The following is a 26,616-nucleotide window of genomic DNA, read 5'->3' as shown; positions in this document are numbered from 1 at the left end:
TGGACACATGAGACACCAGGAGTTCAAGGCCACAGTGAGCTGTGATCACATGGCTGCACTCCAGCTTGGGCAACAGAGAGAGACCCTGTCTCTTAAAAAAAAAAAGCCATCAGCTGGCTCAGGGTAGCCACCTGCCAAGGGTCCCCAGCTGAGCGTAAGACCTGCTTCCTAGGATTTACAGAGCTCCTGTGAAACTCAGTTGTTTCATTGATTGTCACATGGAGCCAGTGACTTTCAGGCCAGCCTTGTTCCCACAGGTGCCCTCACAGGTGGGCTCTCCCGTGGGCCTGGGCACCCAGTGCTAGGCCTGCCCTGCTATGGTCTGGATGTGAGCGGTGATCTCTGTGATGTCTGTACCCCTCGCTTCTCCCCCTGCCCTCTCTGCAGCCCTGCCCCGGCAGCCCCTGCCCACCTTCGCCTCTGTGCAGGGCCACAGGCTTCCTTGAAGCAAATGCTAGAACTTTGCTTTTTTAAAAAAAATAACAGCTTTATTGAGATATTGAGATATTGAATGGTTTTTTAGTCTATACACAAGGTTGAGCAAACATCACCACTCTCTAGCCCCAGAGTATTTCCAGACCCCAAAGAAACTCCGTGGGCCTTGGCAGCCCCTCCCACTCCTCCCGTCCTCCACCTCCAGGCACCACCACCAGTGCCATACTCACCAGGCTACACTATGGGCTTGTCTTCGTGTGACTTCTGTCTCTATCGGTTTGTCTATTCTGAACTCTTCATATAAAACGAACCATACAACTTGTGGCCATTTGTGTCTGGAATCTTTCTTTAAAAAAAAAAATTCACCGGGCGTGGTGGCTCACGCCTGTAATCCCAGCACTCTGGGAGGCGGAGGCGGGCGGATCACGAGGTTAGGAGATCAAGACCATCCTGGCTAACACGGTGAAACCCCGTCTCTACTAAAAACATAAAAAATTAGCCAGGCTTGGCAGGCGCCTGTAGTCCCAGCTACTCGGGAGGCTGAGGTGGGAGAATGGCGTGAACCCGGGAGGCAGAGGTTGCAGTGAGCTGAGATCATGCCACTGCACTCCAGCCTGGGCGACAGAGCAAGACTCCATCTCAAAAAAAAAAAAAATTCACTTTTATTTTTGAGACAGGGTCTCCCTCCATTGCCCAGGCTGGAGTTCAGTGGCACAATCATAGCTCACTGCAGCTTCAACCTCCTGGGCTCAAGCAATCCCCTCACCTCAGCCTCCTGAGTAGCTGGGATTACAGACACGCAACACCATGCCTGGTTAATTTTGTATTTTTTTGTAGAGACGAGGTCTTACTATGTTGCCCAGACTGCTCTGCCACTCCTGGGCTCAAAAGATCCTCCTGCCTCGGCCTCCCAAAGTGCTGAGATTACAGGTGTGAGCCACCACACCCGGCTATTTTTATTTTTTAGTTGACACGTAATAATTGTACATATTTGTGGGGTACGTAGTGATGTTTCTGTACGTGTATAGTGATCAGATGAGGGTAATTAGCATACCTATCATCTCAAACATTTATTATTTCTTTGCATTAGGAACACTCAATATTCTCCTTCAAGCTATCTGAAAATACATAATTTTTGTTTTGAGACAGGGTCTCACTCTGTTGCTGTCTTCACGGCGAGCAGGAGCAGAGGCTTTGGGAAGCCAGTGGGCCTTGGCCTCAGCCCTGCCGGCAGAGGGTCCCCACCATGCAGCTGAAGTGCCAGGGTGCTTGTGAAGTCTAAGCGCTTGTCTGGCATTTGTCAGGAATATAGGGTGAGGCCTCTGGGACCGAGCGGGGCGGGGCGGGGCGGGGCGGGACCAACAGCGCATACTTAAGCGGCCCGGGCGGGTACCGCCGTCCCGCCATGGCTCTGAGGCGCGCCCTGCCCGCGCTGCGCCCCTGCATTCCCCGCTTCGTCCCGCTGTCCACGGCGCCGGCCTCCCGCGAGCAGCCCGCAGCGGGCCCAGCGGCCGTGCCAGGAGGTGGGTCGGCCAGGGCAGTGCGGCCGCCGGTGCCCGCCGTGGACTTTGGCAACGCGCAGGAGGCGTACCGCAGCCGGCGAACCTGGGAGCTGGCGCGCAGCCTGCTGGTGCTGCGCTTGTGCGCCTGGCCCGCGCTGCTGGCGCGCCACGAGCAGGTGCGCGGGGTGCAGGCGGGGGCGCGGGGGCTTCTGCCGGTCCCGGGAGCCTTTACGGAGCTTCCTGGCCTGAAACGGGTGCCTCCCAAGCATCTCCTGGAGCAAGGGAAGCCAGGAAGGGAGGCGTTTCCTGCAGTCCCTCTCGGACCTCGCAAATTTTCCTATTTGTCGATGTCTACCAACTAAAAACAATAGTCATTTTAATATTTACGATATATATCACTTGTGGGAATACAGAGTTATCACTTGGAATTTAAAATGGAGTATTCTTCATGTTGAGACAAGAGAATCCTGGTGTAGGGCTCATAGCCTGGGACCCCAGAATTCAAACCCCGGGACCCAGCCGCTTCCCAGACACGGCCACTCTGAGAACACTGTTGGGGAAAAATGGGAAGCCCCTCAAACGCCCAGCTTTGAACTCACCCATGGTAACTTTAAAAAGTGTCAGGGCTTTTGGTGGCGGTGGTGGGGGGCAACAAGCAGAACACTGTTTTAGCCGCATCAGCCTAGGGGTACTAGAGATGACGGTTATCTCCAGGTGACCCTGGGAAGAGTTTGCAAGGTTCCGTTTGTTGGCACCAGGGGGTCTGGTGGTGTTGATTTCTCAGGTGAGACTGTACAGAGGTTGGGGGCTGCACCCCTGGCCTCAACAGGAGGCGGGGGAAGGCGGGGGACGGTGTCAGATGAGAAGCACCGAGCCACACTTGAGCTTAGGTGAGGCCTCGGCGGGTGCGAGGTGAGGGCAGGGGTTCACGAAATCAGAGTCAGATGCTGTTGGCCCGAATCCCATGGGGAGCGCCAAGGTCAGCCTAGGACCCGTGGTGGCGGGAGTGCAGAGGATGGTGGAGGAAGAAGGAGCTGAACTGGACAGATGGAGGGCTCTGGGAGGGCATTGCTGTGCTTGTGCACACAAGGATGTCTTAAGGTCAAGTTTTGGCCATAGAGAGCCCTGGCCAAGGAGACAGGAGGGCGAGAAGGGACATCCCAGGTAGAGGAACTGGCAAGGTGAGGGACGGCGATGTGGAGGCTTTGGGGAGTGCCCACATCTAAGGGGCATCCCAAAAGAGAAGCCAGTGCTGGTGGTGCTGCAATAGGAGGAGGAGGCAGCAGGACAGGAATGCCAGGGGAGGGAGTGGCCAGCCACAGGTCCCTGCCCAGGGCAAGGACGGGCATCCTAGGTGGCAGCTGGGGCCAGTCGTGCAGAAGCCATGCCCACCTTGTGGCCGGGATAGAGCGGGGACTAGGAAGGCACCAGGTCAGGTTTCTGTAGGCACAGCCCTAAGCATGGCTGGGATGGGGAGGGGGCTAGGAAGGCACCAGGTCAGGTTTCTCTAGGCACAGCCCTAAGCGTGGCCAGGATGGGGAGGGGACTAGGAAGGCACCAGGTCAGGTTTCTGTAGGCACAGCCCTAAGGTTTCTTGTCTAGATTCAAGACAAGTTGTTGCACAGAGAAGCCAGCAGAGCTGGGTGTGGGGTTTGGTGCCCAGTCTGCTGCGGGGAATGCCAGGTGCTGTTCCGTGACTGTGGGAGGAAACTGTCGGCTCCGCTGTCCCTTGGGTGCCTTCTTGCGGCAAGTGCCAGGGCTCAGGGATGGTGCTGTGAGTACCTGGAAGAGGCAGGGCATCCAGAGGCGACCTCTCCCAGGCTCCCCTAGGGTCCCACCTGTGCCCGGGGAAGCCCCTCAGTGGGGTCTGTACTGTTGTCTTGCTAGTGGTCCCATGGGTGTCGGCAGCCTCAGCACTGGAAGAAGGCAGAGGCGAGGTCCTGGGCTTCTGAGCTGCTCACTAGAACCTGGTCCTGTGAGCAGGCCAGAGGGGAGTTCCTTCCCTCGCCCTCTGGGCTGTGGGGAGATTCCTTCTGCTGAGCCAGCACAGGTCTGTGAGGCACCCGGGCAGTGAGGCCACATCTGCCACAGGCGTGTCAGGTTGCAGTAGCTGATCTTTGAGCTGCTGCCTTGGATGGGGACAGCAGTGGGGCCCACCCTTGCCTGAAAGCCAGACTTATTGAGGAGGGTTTAGGAAAGTCCCAGGATTTCCATGACAACAGCACTGAGGTTGGGTGTGTGCCCTCACAGAAGGGACAGGACCCGTGATGACAGTGGTTCCCTGAGTGGGGGGGCGGGGGGGGGGGAGAGAACCGGCTCTACAAGTGTTACTCTGCACACATTCGGTTGAGTCTTTCACAGGGGGTACAAGTGTATGTGTTACTGATGCAGGTTTCTAAATCCTTGAAGGAGCTCCTCACCTGAAGAAGATGTGGGGCTGCCCTGGTCTCAGGTAGTGCCATGCGGGGACATCAGTGACACCAGGATGGTGTTAAAGTGGTTGCTTTGCTGTGGAGTCAGCTTTAAAATTACCAGCCCTAGGCTCATGCCTAGGCATGGTGGCTCACGCCTGTAATTCTAGCACTTCAGGAGGTCAAGGCAGGAGGATCACTTAAGGCCAGGAGTTCAAGACCAGCCTGAGCAACATCGTGAAACCCTGTCTCTACAAAATATTTTTAAAAGTTAGCTGGGGCCAGGTGTGGTGGCTCATGCCTGTAATCCCAGCACTTTGGGTGGCCGAGGCGGGTGGATCACCTGAAGTCAGGAGTTCGAGACCAGCCTGGCCAACATGGAGAAACCCCATCTCTACTAAAAATATAAAAATTAGCTGGGCATGGTGGTGTGCGCCTGTAATCTCTGCTACTTGGGAGGCTGAGGCGGGAGAATCGCTTGAACCTGGGAGGTGGAGGTTGCAGTGAGCCGAGATTGTGCTACTGCGCTCCAGCCTGGGCAACAAGAGCAAAACTCTGCCTCAAAAAAAAGAAAAAAAAAAGTTAGCTGAGTGTGGTGGTGCATGCCTGTAGTCCCAACTACTCTGGAGGCCGAGATAGGAGTGTCGCTTGAGCCCAGGAGTGAGACCCTGCCTCTAAAAATAAATAAATAAAAAACTTGCCAGCCCTGCCTGTGTGCTTCTGCAGCCCTGTGCAGGGAGCTTCCACCCTCAGCCCAGGCCCAGTCCCCCAGCCCCCCATCTTTGTGAATAAGCATCCCTGGAGTCAGTGCAGCCTGGGCTCCCGCCCCTTCATTTAGTGCTGGCCGTGCAGAGGCGAGCAGTTAGGTAGAGGGAGACTGCGTGGCCCTGTGCGGCAGTCGTGCCGGCCCCTGCAGCAGACAGTTGCCCACCCTCCCTCCTGTTGTTTTCTGATGGTTCTCTCAGAGCGGATGTGGATAAGCCCAGTGATGGTTTTCAGGTCCCCAGTTCTGCCCCGCCTGCCACTTGGGTGATCTTTGATATGTTTCAGACCCATCCTGTTCTCCCGACTATCCCTGGGTGCTGCCAGCAGGAATGAGGCCTGGCTCAGGCTCAGTGGGAGACGGAGAACATGTCAGCCTGTTCATTTTCCAGTTTCTAATCCTCTTGATAAAAGAACAAAATGCAGTAAAGTCAGATTCTGCTTGGAGGCTGCAGGAAGGCAGGGGTGAGTGCCTGGGAAACCCTGGTCCTTGGGGCTGCCCCATGGCGTGCCCAGGGGTGATGGTCAGGAGGCGTCTCCATGGGGCACCAATGTTCAGGGTAAGGCTGTGGGGCTATGTCTGCCTGTGGGCAGGCGTGTGGGTGCTCAGGGCTGGCTTGGGTGTAAGTATTTGACTCGCTAATGCTTTTGCTTAGACTAGAAGTTGTTCCTGAAACTACGGTCTCAAGAGATGCTCCCCACATAAAAGGAGTTCTAGTATCCATTGGGTTTGAGAAACCCCAGGCTCTTCCTGTGTTGGGGCTGAGTCGGCAGGGGCAGCAGACACAACGCGGAGGTGTGCTTCTGAGCATCACACTCGGCCCTCCTCTCCAAGTAGCCTCTCGTTGTCCCTGTCCTTTCTGCCCTGGCTGTCCCCCGTGCTGGAGCTCCCACAGTTGTCCATGCCATCTCCTCGCCTTGGCAAGCCCCACTCCTGGATCTGGGTTAGTAAACACCCCTGCCCTACCCTGCAGGCACTGCCCCATCCCCCTGTCCTGAGTCATAGGCAGAGTCCCTCCTTCCCCTTTGGGGTTCCTTTACCACCAGGATGTGAGACCCTGGTCAGTTTCCTTTGGTTGTTTCCAGTCTATAAAAGGTGCTTGGTGCATGGCAGCTTGGGACATCTGAATGAGCGACGTGGTGAAATATGATTGGAGGAGACAGACAGTTCCCGGGCAGCGTCTGTCAGAGTGGCTGGTCAGCCCCAGATGACCCTGCAGAGCGCATGGGTCCTGGGGTGGGAGTCATCTCACAGGCCCCTATGGACTGTCACCTAGCTCATTGTCCTTGTCGCCAGGGCATGCCTCCCTCCAGCCGGGCGCAGACTCAGCCTGAGTTTCACACGTTTGTTATTTAGCGTCCATTCAGGGGCTGGCCTCATGCCAGTCACACTGTTTAAGGGACTTGGGATAAGAGGGAACAAAACATTGAAAAATCTGGGCACTCAAGTACCAGAAAGTCAAGTTAGATCCTCCTCTTCCCCAGCAGAACTACCAAGGTGTGGATACAGAGGGTGGTCTCAAAATGCCGGCTGTCATCCCCAGGGAGGCTGGCCATTCTCCTTTTTATCCACCAAGCAGTGGTCAGGCACCCACTGTGTGCCGCTGGAGTGACTCATGGGTGGGGCCCTGAAGGGGCAGAGTCCAGGTGGGAACAGTGTCCTCAGGCCAAGCAGGCAGCACCTCCTGTGGTCTCTCTGCCCTGGATGGGAACTGGAGTGATGGACAGGGTGGAGAAGCAAGTGGCTTTAGCTGGTCTTCACCATGAAATTGACCCTGAAAGCCCAGTCGCCAAGAGACCATATCGAGGCCCCATGGCTGGGGTGAAGTGTGGTCGGGGATGAGCAGCGGTGCCCTGCTGGGGAAGGAGAGTTCAGGCAGCCCAGGACAGCGGCTTCCCTTTGCCTTTCAGCTGCTGTATGTTTCCAGGAAACTTCTAGGACAGAGGCTATTCAACAAGCTCATGAAGATGACCTTCTATGGGCATTTTGTAGCCGGGGAGGACCAGGAGTCCATCCAGCCCCTGCTTCGGCACTACAGGGCCTTCGGTGTCAGCGCCATCCTGGACTATGGAGTGGAGGAGGACCTGAGCCCCGAGGAGGCAGAGCACAAGGAGATGGAGTAAGGCCTGCCCGGTGTCTGCGGGCTTTCTGATCATGACCCTGGAGCACCCAGTGGGAGCAGGTGGGATGTGTCCAGCTGCTGGGCTTCAGCCTCAGCTGGGCAGAGGCCAAGGCTAGGAGAGCTTGGTCAGCCCAACTACCGATGACCCTCCTGGGCTCTGCCTGGAGTTCTTGCATTTTTGTTTCATGCGGTGGACAGCTCTGGGCTTTCATGGGAGGCCTGGTGTGCGTGAGGCCTGAGGAAGCAGAGTACAGAATGGCCCTTGGCCCTATCTAGTCCACCGCCTGGAGGGGCACAGGCACCAGCATATGAACCAAGCACTCTGCAAAGAATGGTTGGTCTCGCCTGGATCTCCCATGAGCCAGGGACTGCTCCAGGAAGTGGAGGGAAACGTGGTCTTGTTGTTCTGTCCTGATGTCCTGCCCAGGAGGGCGGGTCAGGGTGGTACCAACTGCCCTCTACACTCACTGCCCAGGGAAGGGGCCCTGTATCAGGTTAGTGGCCTCCAGGAGCTGACTCCAGGCCGGCCTGCTACACTGCTCCTGGCTTCAATTCCCTTCTCCACTGACAATGGGGCAGGGGCCAGGCCTGGGAGGTTCCACAACTGCAGGGCAGGCTGAGGCCAGGCAAGGGTCGGGCAGTGGGACCTGCCTGCGGGTCAGGAATCCCTGCAAAAGAGAGGCTGTAGCAGAGCCTCCTCCATCAGGTCAGCAAGTTTGTGTAAACAGCCAGGTAGCACAGACTCTCAGTCGGGCCACACCCTCCCTGCCACAATGGCTTCACTCTGCCTCAGTAGGGCCATAGTAATTAGAATTTCATATAATTTTCTTGTATCACAAAATATTATTCTTGTTTTGATTTCTTTCAACCAGTTTTTTAAAAGTAGTGTCTTGCTCTGTTGCCCAGGCTGGAGTGCAGTGGTGCCACTGTTCATTGCAGCCAACCTTCTGGGCTCAAGTGATCCTCCCATCTGAGCCCCCTAAGTAGCTGGGACCACAGGCACGCACCACCATACCTGGCTAAGTTTTAATTTTTTTTTGTAAAGATGGGATCTCCCTATGTCTTCCTATGTATTTGGGTCCCCTGCACCCTGACAGCAGCCGGGCCTGACCCACATAAGGCTTGGGACAGTCCCTCTGTGGACCTGGTCAGGCCTTGGTAATTGTTCCTGCCCCTCCCCTGGTGGCTGGCCTGGGAAGGGGAGGGAAAGGCAGTCACATGAGGCCTCCAGCCCTGGGAACGGAATGTCTGAGGCTTGCCTCAGCATGTCGGCTGCCAGCTGCCTGGAGAGGATTGGCCAGGGGAGCCCAGCCCCTGCCTTGCGATTGGCTGTTTTGAAGGTGGGGTACTCCAGCCCCAGCACCCCACTGTGTTCCTAGCAGGCCCCGTGGGCCTCGCAGCTGCCTGAGCTCTTGGCTGCAGCCTTTGCTGAGCTGCCTGTTGAATAACCAATGGCCTGTGTGTTCTCAGAAGGAGTCTGGGTGGGGACTTGGTTTCACAATGGGATTTTCCTCTCAGGCGCCTCTGGTATGAAAAGACCCCTTTCCCAGGGTGGTCCTGCCTGGCTTCCTCCCTGCCCTGCAGGCTGAGTGTCTGGAGGTGGACTGGCCTGCACTCTGCCAGGGGGCTGGGCACCTGTGTCCTTAGGAGCTTGAGTCCCTTGCCCTGCAAGGGATTCACCTGTCTTGCTGCTGGTGGCTGCTGTCTGCAGGGGTCCTGCTCCAGCTCTGGGAAGTGAACAGGGTTCCCTCCTGTCCTCACAGGGGTGCATGCTGAGGACACCTACCGAGCTCAGCTGCTTTGTGCTTTCAGAGGGGCCTGAGCCATGGGGGTAGGGCTGGGTCTGCAAGCACTGGTCTGATGTCCACACTGCAGCATGGCCTGCTTGGCCAGGAGTGACCAGTCACGCAGACCCTAGTGCAGGGAACTGCTTAGAGATCTGCCTTCCTAACCTACCCTCCTGTCACAAGGGCCATGGGCTCTACTCTGGGGAGAGACACTGAGGCCACCGCCCCAAATTAAGGCCATGGCAAGTGGTGCTGGCCGTGAGAGGCCCAGGGAGGATGGAGGCGTCTGAGTGCATGGCAAAGTGAGTCCCAGCAGTGCTCCCGAGAAAGAAAGAGGAGGTGGGAGCCTGGAGGTGCAGGAGGGCAATGCCCACCCAGAGGAGGAGGGGGACCATGCTTCCCAGAGGCCAGGGCCCCACCCAACCCCAGGAGAGGAGTCCCAGGGATCCCCCAAGCAGGCTGAGGGCTTGGGGATGGGGAAGGGGCCAAGGCATCTTCCTGATGATTGGGCTGTGAGGGAACACCTAGGGGGTGGATGGGGGCATTGGTCTGGCTGTGCAGGCCCAGGGCTGGCTGGAGGCAGGATATGTGTGCAGTGAGTGTCCTGAGCGAGGGGCTGGGGAGGCAGGGGGTTGGGGAGCTGGGGAGGGGGGTACAGGTAGGAAGCGGCTTGCCAGGCTTCCCTCCAGGAGAGAGTTGGACAAGGGCGGGGTGTGGACCCCCATGCTCTGCTTGTTTCAATAGGCATCACGTCCCCAGGGACAGCCACCCAGAGCTGAGGTGGAGGCTGAGGGGGTGGTCAGGGTCTTCCTGCTGTCTCTGAAGACCCCCTGGGGACACGTGCTTGTCTTCCTCTGCCCTATGTCCCCTTGTCGCTCTTCCCTCCTCTGTTGTCCCGGGTCGTGCCCATGTGTGCGATCATGTGCCCTTCAACAGACTATGCCCTGGGCATGATGAGGGGTGGGACTGGGGGAGCACGAGGCAGGTCCTGGCTTTAAGGAGGCATTGGGATGTGGTCCCCACCCTGATCAGGGCCCCACATCCACTGGTTCACCCTTCCTCCTCTAACACCCCACAGCTGCCAGTGCCATGTGCCCCCCTCTTCCCTGTGGTGCCTTGAGCCAGGACGTGGCAACGTCCCAGGTGGCGAAAGCCAGATTTCCTGTGTGGCACCCGCAGTTCTGAATCAGCTGTTCCCAGGGTGCTTTCTTCCTCTTCTCCAGTGGAAATAGGACCCCTGACCTGCCTGGGAACCACCATTTGTGTCTCCTTGTGACTTATCCATGATGCCTGTTGGAGAGTGTGGCCCTGTCCTTGCTGCATAGCCATCCACTCTGAGACCTGGCTGCCCCTCTGGCCACTGCACGTGCCGTGTGGTCATCTTGGCCACTGCTTGGCTGTGTCAGCCTGGTCTGTGCTCTGGAGGTTCACGGAGAGGAGCAGCGGTAGCCTATGGTGTTCTGCCTCTGAGTGTGTCAGAGCAGGAGAGGGAGCAGCCCTGGCTTCCCCAGCCTCTCCTGCCAGGCCCACCTCAGAGGATGAACACAGCAGCTGTGGGAATGCTGAGCGGGAACTCATCTGCCTGGGGACCTGTCAGATAATGATCCTGTTTCATGAAGGTGGGCTGCCTCACAGGCAGACACCTTTGTGGTTAAGTCCCGTGTTATCCAAACTGTGGGCTGTGCGGTTTCAGGATGGGACCTTCTCTTCAGGGTCATGGAGGCCCCTGAGGCCCTGTCCCCACTGTCTGCTGTTACTTGCCATGAGGGTTTCTGCCCTGGGCAGGGCCCTGGCTGCCGCCCCGGCCTTAACATAGACAGTGAGTCCCCCTTGGGGATGGCTTTTCCTGGCTGTACCCAAGCCTTGGCGTGAAGGTCCTAGGGCTGACCTCATGACTGGTCTTGAGGTGCCCAAGCCAGGGGCCCAGGAGCTCCCTGTCTCAGGCAGGGGTTCACGTGCTGCCTGCCTGTTCCCTAGTCACATGGTGACATTCCACCCTCTTCTGTCACATCTCTGTCAGCATAAGGTGGCCAGAGCATATCTGCCTGCCAGCTCCCATCACTGGGCTGCAGCCTCAGGGGCCCTGGCAGCACATGTGGAGTCCCTGGCCCATGTGGGGCTGCCCAGGAGTGGGTGGGAGGGAAGGCCTCCTGGTGGGGGCTCCTGGCCCAGGGCTTGCTCCTTGAGCAGCCAGGTGGAAAGTGGGCAGCTGAGGCCCCTTGACATGGAGGCCTCTGGAATGCGGCTCACTGACCACTGCTCTGCCTTTCCCCTTCCCGGCATCTGAGGGGGACCCTCTCCTTTCCTGTGAGTGTGGGCAGAGCTGCCCCTGAGGGTCCGAGCGCCTCTGGGGAGCTTCGGGAAGGCTCTGGGTGCTGTTGGTCATGAAGCCGAGCTCTCTCCATGGTCACTGACTTGATCAGGGTTTGAATATAAAGTCAGGTGACCCTCAGAGCTGCTCCGGGGGCCAGGGAGACCATGGTCGCTTTGTCACAGTAGACTTAATGGCCGCAGCAACTCTTGCTAGCCTGGATGACACAGCACTGAAACCAAGTGCCAGAAGCAGATTGTGGCTGTGGGGAGGAGGAGGAAGAAGAGGAGGCTCTGGCAGGGGTGCAGGGCTCGTGGGGGAGGGGAGCCAGGTACCCTAGAGAAGGGAGGGGCCAGGGGGAATGGGGGTGCTGGCCAGGCGGGGATGGAGAGGCACCTGTAAGAAGGACAGGGGCTTGGCTGAGCAGAGTGTGGCCAGCCTAGCGGGGGACAGCCTGCATCCTGGCCTCACTGGTCTTGAGGTGCCCAAGCCAGGGGCCCAGGACTTTGGGCATTACTAGGAAATGATGGGAACCCTGGGTGGGGGGTGGCGTGAAACAAGATGAGATGGTAAGATCTGCTTTCACTTTAAAGGAACATTTCTGGTTGTTGCTTGGAAAAGAAGTGTCAGGGACAAGAATGCTACAGGAGGGCCGGCCTGGAGGACAGGGCGGGACTGCAGGGCTGGCTGTGCGGGGGCAGGAGCCTGTGCTTGCATCAGAGCTGCCTGGGAGACCCTGGCTCTGGGGCGGAGGCCTGAGTAAGGGGGCCTCGCTGGGGATTTGGGGACCTCTGTGTGCTGGTGCCTTCCCGCCTCCGTTCCTCTCAGCCCTGACTGGCTCTGTCTTGGAACCAGGTAACTACCTTTATTTGAGAACCTGCTGCAAGCCCTGGGCTGTTCTGAGAGCTCAGGAATATCGTTCTGATTTCTCCACCCACAAGGAGCCCCGGGCTTCCTGAGCCCTTGGGACACAGCAGCCCCATAAACTGCTGCCCCTCCCAGGCCCAAGTGTTCCACCCCGGGCTAGGGGTGGGGCTGGGGCTGCACCTTGGAATCTACCCTCCACCGGGGTTGTGGTGGGGCCCTCCGTGCAGCCTCAGTGGGAATGTGCCTGTCACCTGAGGCTCAGGTGGTGTGACCCTGACCTTTGCTCTCCCCCTCCTTCCCACAGGTCCTGCACCTCAGCTGCGGAGAGGGATGGCAGTGGTGAGTGAGAGGCTGCCGTGCAGGAACAGACTCCCTCCCGACTCCGCACACCCCTTGGTGGCTCAAGAGAGTCTAGGCTGGGGCACAAGTGGGCCTTGGGGTGACCTCGGAGCCCAGGCTCCTCCCTATGTCCAGGGCACCTGCCCTGTCGCTCTGGGCTCTGACATACTCGCAAGTGTCTGGGGAGACGCCCTGCTCCTTTCTCATGGCCTCCTGGTGGACCCAGGTCTTTGTTAAGGAGACTGCCGTCCTGGCCTCATGAGGAGGCTTAGCCAGGGGGATGCAGCACTCCAGGTGGAAGAGCCGCGGTGTAGACAGGAGGGTGGGCTTGGGGATGGGAACCATGGGGCAGTGCAGTGCCAGGGCCAGGCTGGCAAGGCCACTACGCTTGGAGCCCTCCTGAGGGCAGGGGCCCTGGGGTATTGGTGTGTGGGTGCTGGGGGTGGGTGTTTGGAGCTGTGCTCAGGCCGTGCATTCGCTATTCCAGGCACGAGTAAGCGGGACAAGCAATACCAGGCCCACCGGGCCTTCGGGGACCGCAGGAATGGTGTCATCAGTGCCCGCACCTACTTCTACGCCAATGAGGCCAAGTGCGACAGCCACATGGAGACATTCTTGCGCTGCATCGAAGCCTCAGGTGGGGCCCCCTCTTTGCTGGCTATACCCCTGCCATGTCCCAGCCTGAGCGGACCCCTGGGCTCATGGAGGTGCCGGTGGGTGAACACTAAGCTGGGGCAGGAGCCAGAGGGCTGGGTTCTGATCACACTTGGGTCCCTCACTGTTCAGCCCCTTCCTGAGGGGCCCCACTGCCTCCCAGAAGGCATCTCCTCTCCTGCCCCAGCTCCCTGTTCCCTGATCCCACCTCATGCCCCCCACCCTTCTCCCTGGCTCAGGGCCAGGACCGGGAGCTGCAGGAAGTTGGTCCATGTCAGCTGCCGAGCCACACTTAGCCCAGGGTGGAGGTTCCATTCAGGGAGCTGGTGCCGCATCTTCTGTCCTTCCCTGACACAGCCTCTGGGGGCCAGCGGTGGGGGCAGCAGGTGCTTCCAGGGCTGGAGAAGCCAGAGGTCAGCAAGGCCCAGTGTCCTTCAGTGTTAGAAACATTCGACCTGCACAGCCCCATGCTGGCCCCAGCAGCCCTCCGTCAGGGGCAGCGGGTCCCAGGCCTGTTTATGTTTTTGTTTGTTTGCTTCAAATGAGACTGGATCTTGCTCTGTCACCCAGGCTGGAGTGCTCACCCCTCTAATCCCAGCAATTTGGGAGGCCAAGGCGGGTGGATTGCCTGAGCTCAGTTCAAGACCAGCCTGGGCAACATGGTGAAACCCCATCTCTACTAAAATACAAAAAATTAGCTGGGTGTGGCAGCAGGCGCTTGTAATCCCAGCTACTTGGGAGGCTGAGACAGAAGAATCACTTGAATCCAGGAGGCGGAGGTTGCAGTGAGCCAAGATCGTGCCACTGCACTCCAGCCTGGGCGACAGAGCGAGACTCCATCTCAAAAAAAAAAAAAAAATGAGGTCTCACTATGTTGCCCTGGTTGGCCTGGAACTCCTGGGCTCAAGTGATCCCTCCACCTTGGCCTCCCAAAGTGCTGGGATTACAGGCACACACTACCACACCCAGCTAATTTTCATATTTTTTGTAGAGATGGTGTTTCACCATGTTGCCCAGGCTGGTCTCAAACTCCTGGCCTCAAGCGAACCTTACACTTTGGCCTCCCAAAGTGCTGGGATTATAGGTGCATGCCGCTGCACCTGGCACTTCTGAGCAGTGCTTGGAAGCCGCCTCCTGACGGGGGCTGGGGGTCAGAGTGGCCAGCTGAATGCTGGGCCATCAGGGTGAGGGGCGTCTTCTCCTCGTCCATTGCCTGTTCTCCCAGGGCAGGTGGAAGGGGAAGGCCCTGCATTGGGGTGGTGTGAAACAAGATGAGATGGTAAGATCTGCTTTCACTTTAAAGGAACATTTCTGGTTGTTGCTTGGAAAGAAGTGTCAGGGGCAAGAATGCTGCAGGAGGGCTGGCCTGGAGGACAGGGTGGGACTGCGGGCTGGCTGCACGGGGGCAGGAGCCTGCGCTTGCGTCAGAGGTTCCTGAGAGGTTCGGGCTCTGGGGCAGAGGCCTGAGCAAGGGGACCTTGCTGGGGTGTCTCTGTCTTAGCCACGCTCGGTATTTCTGGGTCCTGTGACCCACGTGTGAGCAGCCTATGGTGCTGGTGGCACAGGGGAGGAAACCAAGGCAGGGAGTCTGTGGGGGCTGCTTGGCAGGGGACAGGCAGCTCCTGTGCTCACTGCTGTCCCACACCTGCATGGAAACACAAACCCCGCCACGGAGCCCCCTCTCATCTCTACAGGGCCTCCAGAGCGCCATGTGCAAGGACTTCATGGGCGGGGTGGGGTGGGGTCAGGAGTCTGCTGTGGGCTGGCCAGGCCCTGGCCCTCCCTGTCCCACCCTGCGCTGCCTCCATGCACCTCTCAGGGCTGTCATGGCTTTTCCTGTGGCTTCTGACAGGTAGAGTCAGCGATGACGGCTTCATAGCCATTAAGCTCACGGCACTGGGGAGACCCCAGTTTCTGGTAAGTGCTAGAACCTTCCACCTGCAGAGTCTGGTGCTGTGCGAGATCTCAGGGCAGCTGTGGGCATCCACCAAAAACACAGGTGCCCATGCCTTAGAGGCCTGAGCTGGCCACAGGGGCTGTGTGGGGGACTGGGTTGGGCAGGGGCGTGTGCAGATGGCATTCAGGCCTGCGTTTGCAGCTGCAGTTCTCAGAGGTGCTGGCCAAGTGGAGGTGCTTCTTTCACCAAATGGCTGTGGAGCAAGGGCAGGCGGGCCTGGCTGCCATGGACACCAAGCTGGAGGTGGCGGTGCTGCAGGTGGGGCAGCCTTCCCCTTCCCTACTCCCGTGGCTTGTGAGGGGTGGGCACCGTGGGGTCACACAGGGCATGGTGGGCAGTGGTCGGAGGTGGTTTTGGGAACTCACCCAGGGCACGTGGCTCACTCTGCAGCTGCTGGGGTTGGCCTGGTGGGGAGGAGGAGGTCGGAGGGACTCTGAACAGAGAGGGGAGATGCTGGCAGGAGGGCTGGAGACCCAGCCCTGCAGGGCGTGGGCGTGCATCAGCAGCGGGGTGGGAATAGACCTGTCTATGCAGTAGAAACAAACCAGACATGGATCCTGTTCTTACTAACGATGCAATAAAGCCAGAAACAGCACCAGAGGCCAATGGGTGGGGGGAAGGATAAAATATGAGTGAATGGGGCTGATCCAGGCCTTCTCACTTCTCAAGGAAAGTGTCGCAAAGATGGGCATCGCATCCAGGGCTGAGATTGAGGACTGGTTCACGGCAGAGACCCTGGGAGTGTCTGGGTGAGAGCAGCCCCCAGGCTGAGAGGACACGAGCATCAGCCATGGTTCCAGCCAAGCCCCAGTGACGTCTCCCAGTCCTGGCTGCCCTGCCTGAGAGGGTGGGCCCTGGGATGACAGTGCTGAAGGAACTGCTTTTCACACAGCAGGACTTGATGGCTTCAGGAGTCCCTGAGGCTGGGGCTGGGCTGGGCAGGGGAGACACAGGGCCAGCACAGACCCCATAGAGGGCTCTTTATAGAATTATCTGGGTCTAGAGCAAAGGTGGCACTCTCAGCCCTCCCTGGAGTCCACGCTGGCAGGTGAAGGATCAGAGCCCCATGCCCCATCCTTGGAGCCAGGGGCTGGGACCCAGGTCACCAGGAGCCTCCAGTTGAAGTGGGGAGGTGACTGGGGTGGTGCAGTAGTGAGCCATCCCCTCACACACTGTCAGCCTTGCCCACTGTGTCCTCCCTGGCCCCCCAGAGCTGTGTCCGCCTCCTGCCTGGCTGCCTGTGCTCGGCCCGTCCACAAGCCCAAAACAGCCCTAGGGTACTCAGTGTTTTCAGAGCCGCCTAGATGCAGGACTGTTTGTGTTTTGGTTTTAAATTTTTTAAATTAATTTATTTTTTATAGAGACCAGGTCTCACCATGTTGCCCAGGCTGGCTTCAAACCCCTGGGCTCAAGTGGCCTGCCCGCTGTAGCCTCCCAAAGTGCTGGGATTATAAGTTTGAGCCACCACACGCCACTGGTTTTAAATTTTTAAACAGAAAACAATATTTATATTTCCTCTATCTTTTAAAACTGAACACCGAGGTGGGTTTTGTGGTGGGTGGTGAACGGACAGGTTTGGGCCTCGATCCCCCACCCGACCCTAGCACCCAGAGGTGGGGGTGCCCCCTCTGCTGATGCGCCTCCTCCCTCAGCACCGTGGACCTGCTGGACTGGAGCAGCCTCATCGACAGCAGGACCAAGCTGTCCAAGCACCTGGTAGTCCCCAACGCACAGGTAACACCTCCGCTCCTCAGTGAGGCCCAGCTCAGCAGGGCGCTGCGCTAAGAAGGGAATTCAGCCTGCCACGTGTGTCTCTTGTTGCCTATCCTGGGAACTTAACATGACCAAGATCACTGCACACTATGGCCCCACAGACCCCCTATGGTCCAGGGGGAAGAAGACAAACCCACTAGTGTCCACAGAGTGCTTGGCGGGACAGAGACCCACACGGAGCCTTAAGACACCACAAGGAGAGGGGGTCTGGGGGCCTTCCCCAAGTCATCTGTCTTGTGCATCAGGTCACCCCAAACTTCAGAGGCCTGAAACGGCAGCAGCCACTCTGCTTCTGCCTTATGGTTCTGGGGTTGACAGGGCTCAGCTGGGCAGTCCTCCCTTGGGGTCTCCTGGGTAGCTGTACTCACAGAGTGGTGGTGCTGGGACCTGGGGGAGGCGCCCACTCACATGTCTGGGAGTTGGTGCTGGCTGTGGCTTGGGCTTTTTCCCAACATGGCAGCTGGGCTCTAAGGGCCAGTGTCCCCTAAGACGTGAGAGCAGGCAGAAGCTGGGTGACCTTTTCCTGCCTCGCCTCAGAAGTCACACGGTGTCTTTTCTGGCAAGTTCTGTTTGTTAGAAGCATGTCACCAGGCCAGCCTGTATACAGTGGGGAGAGGAATGAGACTCATCTGCCTGTGGGAGGGGGGCCCAGGACCTGGCAGACTGCTTGAAACCACAGCTTAAACTGGAATTCGAAGAAAGAACAGAAGCACCTTCAGAAAACATCCTGCAGAGGCAGCTTTCCATGACACATCTAGCCCCAGTCCACTAAGGGCCCAGCCTCAAACTTAGAGCCCCCGACCCAGAGCCTCGGGGCACAGTGCGTACAGTGTGGCTGTGCACCAAGGCCACCAGCTGTTGGAGACTTTAGCATGGTGTAGCAAGGGATAGAGTGGTACTGTTTGTGCCCAGTGAGGCAAGGCTGCTGGGGCCAGCAAAGGGGTGAGCGGGAGGGCCTGCGGGATGGGTCCCCACGGCCTCTGAGCACCAGCTCCTTGAAGGCCTCATCCTGGCGGTTGCCCTGGTCCCTGGCTACGTGTCAGCATGTGCTGCACAACTGCCCTGTCTGCCTGTAGCCAGGGGTCTTCCTCCTGGGCCCTCTGCCTGCTCCGGGCGGAGCCCTTCTGTTTGACGATTGGGTGATCAGTGTTCACTTGTTCAATGTCACATGGGAGCTGCAGGGGGCTCTCCCACAACGGTGGGGCCTCTGTGGGAACTGGGGAGTACACACTTCGGAGTGCAGGCCTGGACTGAGCCCGGGGCCCACTGACATGGGCACTGAGCTCCCTCATGGTACCCCTAGGCCCCGCATAGGGCAGTGCACTGGCTGCGTTGGAGGTTCCAGGGCACTGTGCTGCTTGTCCAGGTGGCCCTCCCTCCCAGCCCTGCACAGACGGGTGAGAGGGTTCCTGTGGGCTGGGAATACTGAGAGAGGTTTAGCCTGGGCCTCAGGGTGGCACTTTCCAGCCCTTGCTGTGGCCTGACCGCATGTTGCACCCCCAGACAGGACAGCTGGAGCCCCTGCTGTCCCGGTTCACTGAGGAGGAGGAGCTACAGATGACGAGGATGCTACAGCGGATGGATGTCCTGGCCAAGGTGAGCTGTCCCGCTCGGGCAGAGGGCTGGGGCCTTGGGGACCCGGGACTCATGCAGAAGAGGGCACCTGCCTCACTTGAGCAACAGTTGCTCCCACTCTCCCACCCCCTGCGCCTCTCAGAAAGCCACAGAGATGGGCGTGCGGCTGATGGTGGATGCCGAGCAGACCTACTTCCAGCCGGCCATCAGCCGCCTGACGCTGGAGATGCAGCGGAAGTTCAATGTGGAGAAGCCGCTCATCTTCAACACATACCAGTGCTACCTCAAGGCAAGCCCCCGCTCAGCCCCTCCCTGCCTGCCTTGGGGCTTGGAGACCCCACAGGAGGGGCTCCTCTCATCTGAGCTCCCTGGCATTTGCCTGGTTTTACACTCAGCACCCACCAGGGAGCTCACGGGATGGAGGAGGGAGTGGGCCGTGCCCCCAAGGGGTTGTTGGGGTCTTCTGCAGCACAGCTCACCCAGCGGGCCCCAGGGTCCAGGAAAGAGCCCCTTAGATGGTGGTCACAGCCAGGCCTGCAGAGGAGGCCAAGGCCAGGGTGACTGCCTCAGAGTAGCAAGAAAGGCCCGCTGCCCGCAGCCTCTCCCCTGGTTCTCAGAACCAGCCAAGAGTGTCTAAGGAGCAAGAGGAAGACAGCGATCTTTATGAGGGTCCACTAGATGTACCCGACACCCCAAACTTGGAAGGCATCACATGACCATTTCCTCCAGCGTGTTTTCAGTTCAGCGCCCCTAAGAACCTCATGAAAGCTTTGGGCCCTCCCCGGAAAGACTCACCCAGGATGTCACATGTATTCAGGGAGCCCACCCTAGCCTGTGGGCCCCAAACTGCTCAGGGATGTTAGCAGGTCCAGAACTCTCAGGGGTGAGCCGGGTGCCCAGAGGACACAGGGTGGCATGGGGAGGGGTCCAGGCAGGAGCATGCAGTATGCACCCCTCCTGGTTGGCCTGGGAGTCTGGAGCACATGATGGCTGCTGGCACCTGGGCTGCACCCACAGGGCTGTCCACAGGCCACAGAGGAAGGTGCAGATGTCCCCACTGCCATTGCTCCTTGGAGACAGAGGTTGGAGAACCATCCTCACCCACACCTGCTCCAGGTGCCCTGAGCTGCACCTCCCCAGGCAGCTGCTGCCCAGCCCTGGTGACTGCACCTGGGCCCAGGAAGGCCCCATCCTGCTGTCACTTGGGCTTGCCCAGGCTCCCTGTGACTTTTGGCCCTGGCCCCACAGGATGCCTATGACAATGTGACCCTGGACGTGGAGCTGGCTCGCCGTGAGGGCTGGTGTTTTGGGGCCAAGCTGGTGCGGGGCGCATACCTGGCCCAGGAGCGAGCCCGTGCGGCAGAGATTGGCTATGAGGACCCCATCAACCCCACGTACGAGGCCACCAACGCCATGTACCACAGGTGCGCAGCTCTCCCACCCCTCTGTCTTCTCAGGGCAGGGCGCCAAGAAACCAGGCCTGAGGGAGAGGCTTGGAGACTGAACTTGTCAGCCACATGTGTCCCCAGGTCAGAACTGGTATTTCCTCAGCTTTTATGTCATGTGTTACTTTTTCAAAAGCATTAAGGTTATTCTTTTATAAATATAGAAAAGCCTATTGAACAAAGCAAAACTGGCCACAGTTCCCTGAGCTTGCTCCTGCAGACACTTAGATCCAGAGATGTGCATGAACACCCGGTCCGCCCCACCCTGCAGGCTCAGCCTGTTTGCTTTTCAGTTCACACAGTGGGATCGCCCATCAGCTGTTCTGCACCTGCTTTTACTGCTCTAGTTTCTTGGTGATCTTTTCATGTAGCACAGGCTGGCCAACCATGGGCTTTTCCTCTTAGAGGCGTGTGTGCATGCTGCAAATTCAGAGAGACCCCAAGTGTCTCCTGGTTGGCTCCCCTCCTGCAGCCGCTGTGCATGTCGTGCCACAGCGCACACATCTCCGCCATTGTTGTTTGCGTTGTAGCGTGTCCTCTGCCTGATGTGTTTTTCATTTCGCGTTCCATCTGGGTCCTCTTGTGTGGGCTTGCAGAGTGGTGCTGTCAACAGCCAGCATGGAGTGCCCGGGGCTATGTGTCCAGCATCTTTGATCTTATTGGTTTTTAGTCTGGTTATTGTAACGGACTCGCTGGACATACCGTCACCCTCTGTGGTACACACGGGCTGTCAGGGGTTTTGTGTCTGAGGATGCAGCTGTCCTAGGTTGCTGGAAATGGACTTGCTGGATCAGAGAAAATGTGCGCGTGGTCAAGCCTGCTGAGTGTCCTCGCTGCAGGAGGGCCATACTGCTCGGGTTTCCTGGTGCACCGGGATGCCCACCCCCACTGTGCCCTACAGGGACCTGCTTCCCTTTTATTTCCTTGCAGGGCCAAGGGTGCACTGTACGATCCCTCCCCAGACGCAAAGCTGTGTCTGTCATGAGGCTCATGGGCATGTTTGGGCTGGTCCCCAGAGTCACAGCACGTTTGATGCAGGGACTCTGCCCCCCCAGCTGGTTCTGCGTGAATTGTCTGGTCCCAGACATCGCTTTTGCTTGGTTGCTGGTCTTTCTTTTTCATGAGATGCTGGGAGGGGCAGATGCTGCTCCTGTTCCTCCTGATCCTGTGGATACCCTTGGAAAGAGCCAGCTCACTGGATGGATCTGGGTCTGCCCTCGGCCTGCTCTCTGTGCAGCTGGTAATGAGAGGTGCAGGCAGCCACAGGCCTGGAACTGGGCTCACATGGCACTCTCCACAGGTGCCTGGACTACGTGCTGGAGGAGCTGAAGCACAACGCCAAGGCCAAGGTGATGGTGGCCTCCCACAATGAGGACACAGTGCGCTTCGCACTGCGCAGGTAGGTGTGCCCCACCCTGCACCGAAACCCCAACCTGAGCCGTTGTCTCCTCCGGCTGGGGAGAGGTGGCAGCAGTGCAGAGCTCAGGGTGGGCAGAGCGACCTGCTGGGTGGTCGGGCATTTGTGGGGAAAGGCTGGTGAAATGAGCTGGAGGGTGGCTTCAGTGGGCAGGCCCAGGCCCGCTGGCATTCTGGACATCGGACTGTGAGAGCACAATGGCTCTTTGCAGTTACGTTGGTTTTTAAAATTAACTTTTTTTTTTTAGATAGAATCTCGCTCTGTCACCTATGCTGGAGTGCAGTGGCGTGGTCTCAGCTCACTGCAACCTCCGCTTCCCAAGTTCAAGCAATTCTTCATGCCTCAGCCTCCCAAGTAGCTGGGATTACAGGCATGTGCCACCACGCCTGGCTAATGTTTTGTATTTTTAGCAGAGACAGGGTTTCACCGTGTTGGCCAGACTGGTCTCAAACTCCTGGCCTCAAGTGATCCTCCCTTCTTGGCCTCCCAAAGTGCTGGGATTACAAGCATCAGCCACTGTACCCAGACTTTTAAAAATTAACATCTGACTTATTAAACTTCACAATTAAAAAACTAAATTTCATCAGGGTATTCGGATGGCTCCTGAAAGGTACAAATGCAGTGTTGGAGCCCAGTCCCTCAGGAGGCCTCCACAGCGCTGCCTCATTTATAAGCAGTTCCCTTAACATTTTAACTACATCTGGAATGTAACGGTTTGTTTTCTCTTTAAATATTTGTCCCATGGAGCACAACTTCGGTAGAATTCTAACAAGTCAAATGCAGAAGTTAGGTGAAGTCAGTTCTTGGATACTCCTGTACTGTCACCCTGGTCTTATCTCATGCCTTAGCCCAAGCTGTGCACACAATGGGGTCCTAGGTCCCCCTCCCCTCCCAGATTCCGCCTTCCCAGGGATGGGACCCCCTAGAACCCTCGGGGGCCTGGGCAGTGGCCTCGTTGGCTCTCGCCTTCCTAGGAGCTGAGCAGGAGCTCCACTCTCAGCAGGGCAGGGTGCCCCAGATCCAGGGCTTGTGGCACGAGGGGGCTCCCCAAGAAGCTGTGAAGCCACAGGGCCAGGCTTGGGGCCAGGGCTGCAGCCAACAGGACACATCCTGGTGCTGCTCGGGGAGCTGACTCACGGCTCTGAAATCATTCAGTGATGCCCACATTCAGCCTTTGTTCATGATGCTGCTGCCTTTTCATGGCCTGAAATTGCAGCACACCCATTTTTGTGCCCTGACCCTCTGCTAATTGTCATAGATGTGTCGGTGATGGGACAGACTCACTTTCTCCACACGCACAGGCCTGGTGGCCAGCAATGCCCAGCACTCGGGAGCTGGACAGACTCACTTTCTCCACACGCACAGGCCTGGTGGCCAGCAGTGCCCAGCACTCGGGAGCTGGACAGACTCACTTTCTCCACACGCACAGGCCTGGTGGCCAGCACTGCCCAGCACTCCGGAGCTGGACAGACTCACTTTCTCCACACGCACAGGCCTGGTGGCCAGCAGTGCCCAGCACTCAGGAGCTGGACAGACTCACTTTCTCCACACGCACAGGCCTGGTGGCCAGCAGTGCCCAGCACTCGGGAGCTGGACAGACTCACTTTCTCCACACGCACAGGCCTGGTGGCCAGCAGTGCCCAGCACTCGGGAGCTGGACAGACTCACTTTCTCCACACGCACAGGCCTGGTGGCCAGCAGTGCCCAGCACTCGGGAACTGGACAGACTCACTTTCTCCACACGCACAGGCCTGGTGGCCAGCAGTGCCCAGCACTCGGGAGCTGGACAGACTCACTTTCTCCACACGCACAGGCCTGGTGGCCAGCAGTGCCCAGCACTCGGGAGCTGGACAGACTCACTTTCTCCACACGCACAGGCCTGGTGGCCAGCACTGCCCAGCACTCGGGAGCTGGTGGGGGGTGCTCTCAGCTTGTCATCAGGACTCCCAGCCTCTGGGTGGACTCTCAATGCTGGTGGACTCACAGCCTGACTAGACACATCACCATCCAACTCCGAAAGGACAGCCTGCCCTCAGCAGGGCTTCCTCTCTCCAGCTTCCGCCCGGCACCTGTCTGTCCCTACTATCTTGCTGTGGCAGTGGCTTCCCCAGTGGACACAGCTTCCCCCTCCCCTGAGTGGCAGCCGGGCTCTCTCCTCTTGGCCCCAAGGGCCCTGTGCCAGGCTCCCCCAGTACCACGCTCACATCCCTGCCTGAGAGGCTGGACCCCTGCAGGCTTCAGCTCTGCCCCTGCTGTGGGTGGCTGGGGAGCTCTGGGGAGCTGGGGTCCCCTCCCATGGGTAAGTGGTTCTAGACTATGGCAGCTGCTCTGTCCTGTGCTGGGCCCAGACTGCCACACCACCCACCCTCAAACAATCTGAGTTGGCTTTGGCCAAGGAACAAACCAGCCCCAAACTTAGAGGCTGGAACAGTGGCATGTTCTGTAGGCCAGGGGTGGGCTGGCTCAGCTGATGCTTCTGCTGCTGGCTGTGCCTGTGTCCCTCCTGCGTCTGTGATGTGGGGCCGGTAGGGCCTAATGAGCTCATTCATGGCTGGGGCAGTAAAGGAGACTGCATCCCGGGTCCAGCATCCCACAGGCCAGCCCAGGCTTGGGCACGTGTTGGGCTCAGGCTTTCAGAAGGCCTGGAGAGGGCAAGCCTCTGCTTGTGTCACCTTTGGTACCTCCCTGCTGGCCAAAGTGCCTCACGAGGCCAAGCCCAGATGCCAGGTGGAGTGAGCCACTGTCCTGCGCTGGGAGGAGCCGCAGTCACATGGCAGAGGCTGTGCACACCAGCAGGGGAGGGGGCAGCCAGCAGTGGCAGCCCGGCTCTCGAGTTCATGTCCTGGGGTTGAGGAAGACACAAGATGGAGACCAGGGCGATGTGGCAGAGATGGGTGCCTGCTTTAGACTGGGTGGTCCCGGGTGATGCGTGAGCAGCAGGCGGAACTCACCCCAGGGTGGGGACCGCAGTGCTGTGCAGATCAGCTAAGCCGGGATACCTGCATATAGTAAGCTGGAGATGAAACTTGAGAACTGTCACTGCATGGATATTTCAGACCCTGAGAATCTTTGTAAGACGCTATAAGGGGTGGTGTGAAGACAGGACAGAGTTGAGGGCCCCACCCCAATATCTGAGCAGTGCTAATAGATATATAATGCAAGCCACATCTGTAATTTTAAATTTAGTAGCTACGTTAAAGGAAAAAGATAAAATGAATTTCAAGAATAATTTTAATTAACCCAAAATATTCAAAATATTACTTCAAATTGTATTCCAGTTGCTTTTAGAAAAGCAACGCGGCACTGTGCATTATTTTTCTAGAAAGTCTCCTAAATCCTGTGTGTATTTGACATTTGGAACACATCTCGATTCAGAGCAGCCGCCTTCCGAGGACTCGGGGGCTGGTGGCAGCTGTGTGGGACACAGCAGCTGTGGGGATGGGGCAGAGCAGCAGCCCACAGAGGGCGAGGGCAGGGGCCGGAGACCAGTCATACCACAGAACCCTGGAGGGGCTTGAGGAAGGGATGGCAGGAGAGCTGAGGAGCTTCTCTGCCCTGTGGGGCAGGCTGCTGGGTGGGTCAGGGCCCGAGGAAGGGCTGCACCTCCAAGAAGGGAGCTAGAGGAGAGGTGAGAGAGGAGAGGGGAGGGAAAGCAGGTGGGAGGCCTTGTTGGCTAAGGGCTGAGGCCTCCCCAGGGAGAAGAGTAGGGCAGCCCAGCAGAGTCCTGCTGGGAAGAGGCCTCACTGGGGCAGGGCCAGGCAGAGCCCATACCCCAGCCCCACCTTGCAGGGGATGAAGTCTGGAGAGTGCAGATGGGGCACCTGGGGTGGCAGGACAGGCTCAGAGCTGGGACAGGAGCCCTGTATCCCTGCACCGGGGACAGTGTCCTGGAACTGGCCCTCAGTTCCTGGCTTCACCTGCACAGGATGGAGGAGCTGGGCCTGCATCCTGCTGACCACCAGGTGTACTTTGGACAGCTGCTAGGCATGTGTGACCAGATCAGCTTCCCGCTGGGTGAGTGGGGCCCTCCCTGGTGCGATGGGGTACGGTGCTGGGCCTGGGCCTCATGGTGTATCTGCCCCCATGCAGGCCAGGCCGGCTACCCCGTGTACAAGTACGTGCCCTATGGCCCCGTGATGGAGGTGCTGCCCTACTTGTCCCGCCGTGCCCTGGAGAACAGCAGCCTCATGAAGGGCACCCATCGGGAGCGGCAGCTGCTGTGGCTGGAGCTCTTGAGGCGGCTCCGAACTGGCAGCCTCTTCCATCGCCCTGCCTAGCACCCGCCAGCCCACCCTCAGCCTCCAGCACCCCCGGCCCCCACCCAGGCCATCACCACAACTGCAGCCAACCCCATCCTCACACAGATTCACCTTTTTTCACCCCACACTTGCAGAGCTGCTGGAGGTGGAGTCAGGTGCCTCCCAGCCCTGCCAATGGTGGGGGCACTCAGGTGTGGGCTGACCCTGATACCTGCCTGGGATAGCCGCTGGTAACTGTTAGGAACTTTCCTCGGATGTGTGGGCCCAAGGCCCCCACCTCTGTGACCCCCATGTCCTTGGACCTAGAGGATTGTCCACCTTCTGCCAAGGCCAGCCCACACAGCCCGAGCCCCTCGGGGAGCAGTGGCCGGGCTGGGGAGGCCTGCCTGGTCAATAAACCACTGTTCCTGCAGCTGAGAGCCCTTTGCCCTCACACAGGGTCAGCTCTGGGCAACAAAGAGGGAGTGGCTCAGACAGGGTCAGAGAAGTCTCATCCCAAACTCTGGCTTCCAGCATCATCTGTTCCTGGGGGCCAGGCCCTGCACAGACCTGGCCACCCAGGGTGCTGGACACCCCCAACCCTGACTCCACAAGGACCCTGCAGGGCCCATGGGCCCAGGCCAGCACGGAGGGGACTCATGCAGATGCAGAGGCCAAGCTCCCCAGGTGGGCCTGGCACGCCTCCCCGCAGGGCTCCTCCTCAGGCCATTCCTGCCACCCTGAGTCCTCTATCCCAGTGACCTGCATCAGGCTCCTCCTAGTGGTTCCCACAGGACACTGACCAGGCTGCGGCAGGTGCATACTTGCACTCCGGGCCTTCTCCCGTGCTCTCCAGCCCCCAGCCCCACAAAGCAGGCTGGATGTGGTCCTCATGCCCTGGGGCTTGGATGGGGGCCCCTGTACAGATGGCAGTGACAGCATCCTGGGACCAGGGCTGGGGCAGGAAAGGCTGGAGGGTCCCAGTCTCCATGCAGGGGGAGGGGTGGTGGGCTGGGCACA

General features: G+C 58.6%; 1 protein-coding gene across 3 annotated transcripts; it reads left to right on the top strand.

Moving 5' to 3' along the window:
* The first annotated feature begins 1,837 nt into the window (after nt 1-1,837).
* Nucleotides 1,838-26,029, top strand: PRODH (proline dehydrogenase 1). Of its 3 annotated transcripts, XM_024352941.3 has the most exons (16): nt 4,204-4,389; nt 5,399-5,575; nt 5,767-6,054; nt 7,022-7,230; nt 12,503-12,537; nt 13,025-13,174; nt 15,044-15,108; nt 15,290-15,406; nt 15,818-15,897; nt 16,801-16,882; nt 18,425-18,517; nt 18,639-18,785; nt 19,745-19,920; nt 21,242-21,340; nt 25,284-25,372; nt 25,448-26,029. In XM_024352941.3, exons 3-16 carry the CDS (start codon nt 6,013-6,015, stop codon nt 25,633-25,635), a joined length of 1,572 nt encoding a protein of 523 aa, XP_024208709.1. In that variant the 5' UTR covers nt 4,204-4,389; nt 5,399-5,575; nt 5,767-6,012; the 3' UTR covers nt 25,636-26,029. The 3 variants fall into 3 exon arrangements, with proteins under 3 accessions (XP_024208707.1, XP_024208710.1, XP_024208709.1); XM_024352939.2 differs by lacking the exons at nt 4,204-4,389; nt 5,399-5,575; nt 5,767-6,054 and adding an exon at nt 1,838-2,113; XM_024352942.3 differs by lacking the exons at nt 4,204-4,389; nt 5,399-5,575; nt 5,767-6,054; nt 25,284-25,372; nt 25,448-26,029 and adding exons at nt 1,838-2,113; nt 21,606-21,710.
* The last annotated feature ends 587 nt before the right edge of the window (nt 26,030-26,616 follow it).

The sequence above is a fragment of the Pan troglodytes genome, chromosome 23 (assembly GCF_028858775.2).
Source record: "Pan troglodytes isolate AG18354 chromosome 23, NHGRI_mPanTro3-v2.0_pri, whole genome shotgun sequence".
Lineage (NCBI taxonomy): Eukaryota > Metazoa > Chordata > Mammalia > Primates > Hominidae > Pan > Pan troglodytes.
Note: the sequence above shows the minus strand (reverse complement) of the source record. Positions and strands in the feature narration are given on the sequence as shown.